Here is a 5,559-nt window from a genome sequence, read left to right on the forward strand (position 1 = left end):
GAAAGAGCAACGGAAGCTCCGCCCTTCTCGCCGAAGGGCGAGGCAGCTCTCTGCGCGATTGGTTAGGAACATCCACGCAAGTGTCATTGCTTTCTTTTCGTCAAGTAAATTCCACAGCCTAGCGGTCAGAAGTTCCATAGTCTGATTGAGAGGATTAGAAGGTGGCTGCTTCCCTGAGGTCATGACAGAGTGAGGCAAAGAGAACCTCTCACCATTCGAAAGCAAAGTTCCGATTCGGGACCTATTTAGTGCGGCGGGGGCGGAGCGACAACTCTCGCGCTTAGGACAACTGCAGCTGCGCGGAGTCACACTTCCGTCCCCGACCCCGAGAGCTTGCAGAACGATCTGTTATGGCGGCTAGGATGTTAGGTTTGTGCGGCCGCCGCCTTTTGGCAGTAGCGGCGACGCGAGGGCTCCCTGCTGCCCGTGTTCGCTGGGAATCCAGCTCCTCCAGGGCTGTGATCGCCCCGTCCACTCTGGCGGGAAAGCGGCCGTCAGAACCGACATTACGCTGGCAGGAGGACCCAGAACCCGAGGACGAAAACCTCTATGAGAAGGTGAGAGGGAGGGGAAACGGGACGCCAGAAGGGTCAATCGGGGACCAGCGGCTAGGGCGCCGTAGAGGACGGTCTTAGTCGGCTGGGAATTGCGCAGCTGGCGAAATTTTCGAAGATTTGGAAATTCTGCCTAGCTTGTTTCCTCCTTTGTATGGGTTCAGGGTCAGAAATTGGCCTTATTTTGCAGACAGACATCAAACCTGAAGTGGGCAATGTTCAAAGCACGTTTGAAGCAATATAGAATAACAACGTTACTAAACACTGGTGTGGTGCTTACTCAGGTGTTCGAAGCACTTTACATACATTAACTCGTTTAGTTCTCATAATAACCGTATTTCGAGGTAGGTGGTTTTGGTGTACCCATTCTACGGATGAGGAAACTGAAGCATAAAGATGTTAAGTGACTTGCCTAAACTCACATAACTGAATGTGTGGCAGAACCAGGTTTGCTGTGCTATCTGATAGTGGACTGAAATCAGAATGCCGTAGTTGGAATACAGGCATTGACCTTGTGCAAGTAGCTTAAGCCCTTGATGCTTCAGTTTCTTTGTAAGATGAGGAAAGTATTAGGACATTTTCTAAAAGAATAAAATACTACATGTGCCTCCGGTATTTAAATGAGTCAAAATGCTCAAAACAGCAGCTGGCACTTAGTACAAATACTCACCATTAGAAGGTGTTGTGGTTTTTTTGTTTTTTGTTTTGCCACTTTCCACCTCACTGGGATATTGTGCAATTTGTGCTTGTGAAAAGGCCTGGCATATAATAGATGCTTCATCCATACTGACCTCTTGTTGAGGGGCTTGGTTATATAGGATACTCATTCATGCATTCTGTAGCTATGTATTAAGGGCCTGCTGTATGCCAGGCTAAGTTCAGGGTGCTATGAATTCACCAATATAGAAATCAGATAAAGCCCTTGCTTTCATAGAGCTTACGTGGTAGTGGAGAATACAGAAAATAAACATGTAAAATATTAGAAAACATTAAGATAGAGTATGCAACCAATAATATAATGTGATCAGAGTATTTGAAGGATATGCTACTTTGGTAAACTAATAAATGCTTGAAAGAAAGTTAAATAAGATAAGTGGATGGAGAGTGACTTGGGGATAGGGAGTTACGAGGTTGAGGAAATAGGAAATAGCCAATACCAATCATTTTTGACCTGTAAAAATGTCAATTTCCTATAGGTCAACTTAATAGATAAGGTGACTAGGGAGTGCCTCCTAAGGGGAATGAAGATGAACCCAAAAGCTTGAATAAGGAGACAGATCCAGCCCTGACTAAATCTGGGGGAAAGGCTTTCCAGACAGAAGGAACAGCAAGTACAAAGGCTCTGTGGTGGCAAGGAGCTTGACAAGTCCTAAGAACAGACAGGAATTTAGGGAGGGAGGAGAGATTGGTCCGAGGTGAAGTTGGAGACCAAGTTATACAGGACCAGCATCAGGCTTTGTGGAGCAGCAGGAAGCCCTCGTTGACTTCTCTCTGCCGTAGAACCCAGACTCCCACGGTTATGACAAGGACCCTGCTGTGGACATCTGGAACATGCGGGTTGTCTTCTTCTTCGGATTCTCCATCGTCTTGGTCCTTGGCAGCACCTTTGTGGCTTATCTGCCTGACTACAGGTGTGTGGGGTGTCCAAGAGAGTGGGATGGGTGGGGACAGAGGCAGGGGTGGATACTGAAGGAGACCGCCAGGAGTCCATTCCCTGGGGAACTAAGATGGGGATTGATGTCCACTGAGACTCCCTCATGTCTTCCCCCATGCTACTGCCTCCAGGATGCAGGAGTGGGCCCGCCGGGAAGCTGAGAGGCTTGTGAAATACCGAGAGGCCCATGGCCTCCCCATCATGGAATCCAACTGCTTCGACCCCAGCAAGATCCAGCTGCCAGAGGATGAGGACTAACTGGTTGCCAAAAGGGGCATAAGAAGCACCACCTTCTCTACCCTGCCTGCCATTCTGCCCTCTCCTCAGAGCCCCTAATTAAAGGGACTGAAAGTGTGACTGGCTGGTGTTGCTTCTGTTGTGAGAGGGATGTGGGAGTGGGGGCGTCAGAGTAGGGGTGCCTTTTCTGGGTATTCTGGTTATTTGTTGCCATGTGACAAACACCCTAAAACTTGGTGGCTTAAAACAATTTAGTATTATGTTTCATGCTCCTATGGTTGACTGGGCTCAACGAGGTAGTCCTTCTTGAAGATTTGGGTGGTTGCAGTCAGATGGTGGCTGGGGCTGGAATCATTGGAAGGCTCAACTGGGTTGAACGTCCAAGATGGCTTCTTTATTTCCATGTTTGGTACTTGAGTCTTCTATGTGGCTTCTCTCACCAGCAGAATAGCCTGGGTTTTTTGTACGGTGGCTCAGGCCTCCTCTGCATAGAGGTGTAGCACATGGGAAGAAATGGACAGCAGCCATCTTTAGAAAAAAAGCTACCATACTGGGACTGCATGTGTTGGAAGAAGGGCCAGGGTGACCAGGGACTGAGGATGGTGGCTCAGAGCTGGGCATTTCTATTGCTGAGGATGAGTGTTTGTCTCCCTCCCTGCCTTCTTCTCTGTTTTTCTCAGTGCTGGGGTTTTCGCCTCTGCCTTGTGTCTTGGTGAATCTGGATGCCTCTCTCTTCCCCTCTGTCCCAATCTGAGTGGTCTCTGACTCAGGATGCACATCTCTCTTGTCTGTGCATGTGTGTCTATTTCTCTCCCTGCCCCCTTATCTGTCTCTGTCTTTCTCTGTCTCTCTTTTGAGCAGGAAGTCTCTCCCCACAGCCTTTCCCCAAACATTCTTTTTTCTGGGAGTAGACCATCTGCTTGCATTAGGGACTCATTCTTAGACTCTCTCTGTCTCTGGATCTGGAAGATGGAGTTGGATACTTGCTCTGCCTCTTTGTTTCTTTCTGGGGAATATCTCCTAAGATCACTGTTAACTCGCCATCTGGGCTGCCCTTCATGCCCCTGGCATCTCTGCCCTCTTCTCTGTGGCCCCCTTCCACAGCTCCAGCTTGCACATTCCCACATCATGCACTCATTGCTCCCATCTCTGTGAGTGTCCCTGCCTGGAATATCGGAAAGTGCAAGAGCCCCCAGTCACTGGCTACCGGAAGAACATCTGGCCTAATGAACCCTCCACTACAGGTGATGCGTATCCCTAACTTCTGAGTCGGGAGGAGTCGTAGTTCACTTGTATGTGGCTAAGGTGAGAGCAATGTCCATGTGAACCTTTGAAAGTGAGCAGTGTCATTCCCTGAGTACTCCCCTGTGGGGCCAGTCTCCCAACTTGAGGGCAGCTCCAGAGCAGACAGTACTAGTGTGTAGAGGGAGAACTCCCACTACTGGGCATATACCCTGAGAAAACCACAGTTCAAAAAGACATATGTATCCCAATGTTCATAGCAGCACTATTGACAATAGCCAGGACATGGAAGCAACCTAGATGTCCACTGACAGATGAATTGATAAAGATAATATCACACACACACACACAGGAATATTATTCAGTCATAAAAAGGAACAAATTTAAGTCAGTTGTAGTGAGGTGGATGAACCTAGAGCCTGTTATACAGAATGAAGTAAGTCAGAAAGAGAAAAACAAATACCATATATTAACACATATATATGGAATCTAGAAAAATGGTACTGATGAACCTATTTGCAGGGAAGGAATGGAGCTGCAGAAGTAGAGGACGGTCTTGTGGGCATGGCATGGAAAGGAGAGGGTAGGACAAATTGAGAAAGTGACATTGACATATATACACGATCATGTCTAAAATAGATAACTAGTGGGAAGCTGCTATATAACAGGGAGCCAGTCTGGTGCCCTGTGATGACCTAAAGGGGTGAGATGGGAGCAGATATATATATATATATATATAAATATATAATTATGACTGATCCTCACTGGTGTACAGCAGAAACCAACACACCATTGTAAAGCAAAAATCCTCCAGTTAAAAATAAAAAAAGGAGAATGTGAAACAAATGCCAAAAGCTCCCTTCAGGTCCAATCTTCCACCCCAAGGGTAATCACTTTCTGGACTTCTAACAACTTTTGAGCTTATGATGTTGGCACGATGGATCCACGTTGTTAAGGAACTTGTGGTTTGCCCATATTCACTGCTGTATTCTCTTTCATTGCTGTGAGTAGATCACACTTCATCTATTCCATTGTTGATGGGCATTTGGGTAATTTTCTATTTGGGGCTATTAAGAATAATTCTTCTGTGAACATTCTTGTATATATCTTTTGATGGATATATGCAGTCATTTCTCTTGGGCATATACCCAAGAGTGCAATTGTTCAATCATGGGAGTAGACATATGATCAGCTGTGTAAATCATGCCAGTTCTCCAATCTATGCTTCCCCAGTGGTGAATGCCACGTCCTCAACATCACATGGCACTCCCCATCTGTTTCATCGTAGCCATTCTGATTACTGACTGACCTTTTACGGACCACATTGGGATGAAGGGCTGGGAGTTGAATGCCTACTGGTGCCAAGCCCTGACAGGGTGCCAGGAATGACAGATACCAGGATCCCTGTCCTTGGGAATTTCACAGGATTGGGGTGGAGGCCAGTGTGAGTGGTCAGAGACTTAAAGTCAATGTTTTCATCCTGCTGTTTGGCTCCAAGGATACTTGAACCTTGGTATCCAAGCCAGGCTTCAGCAATATGTGAACCGTGAACTTCCTGATGTTTAAGCTGGTTTTAAAAAAGGCAGAGGAACCAGAGATCAAATTGCCAACATCTGATGGATCATGGAAAAAGCAAGAGAGTTCCAGAAAAACATCTATTTCTGCTTTATTGACTATGCCAAAGCCTTTGACTGTGTGGATCACAATAAACTGTGGAAAGTTCTGAAAGACGTGGGCATACCAGACCACCTGATCTGCCTCTTGAGAAATTTGTATGCAGGTCAGGAAGCAACAGTTAGAACTGGACATGGAACAACAGACTGGTTCCAAATAGGAAAAGGAGTACGTCAAGGCTGTATATTGTCACCCTGC

General features: G+C 46.6%; 1 protein-coding gene across 1 annotated transcript; it reads left to right on the forward strand.

Annotated features, from left to right (window-relative positions):
- The first annotated feature begins 26 nt into the window (after positions 1-26).
- On the forward strand, positions 27-2,565 carry NDUFB11 (NADH:ubiquinone oxidoreductase subunit B11). Its single transcript, XM_027535239.1, has 3 exons — positions 27-557; positions 2,055-2,185; positions 2,340-2,565. The coding sequence occupies exons 1-3, from the start codon at positions 351-353 to the stop codon at positions 2,464-2,466; spliced, it is 465 nt and encodes a 154-aa protein (XP_027391040.1). The 5' UTR covers positions 27-350; the 3' UTR covers positions 2,467-2,565.
- The last annotated feature ends 2,994 nt before the right edge of the window (positions 2,566-5,559 follow it).

Source organism: Bos indicus x Bos taurus, chromosome X, assembly GCF_003369695.1.
Source record: "Bos indicus x Bos taurus breed Angus x Brahman F1 hybrid chromosome X, Bos_hybrid_MaternalHap_v2.0, whole genome shotgun sequence".
Lineage (NCBI taxonomy): Eukaryota > Metazoa > Chordata > Mammalia > Artiodactyla > Bovidae > Bos > Bos indicus x Bos taurus.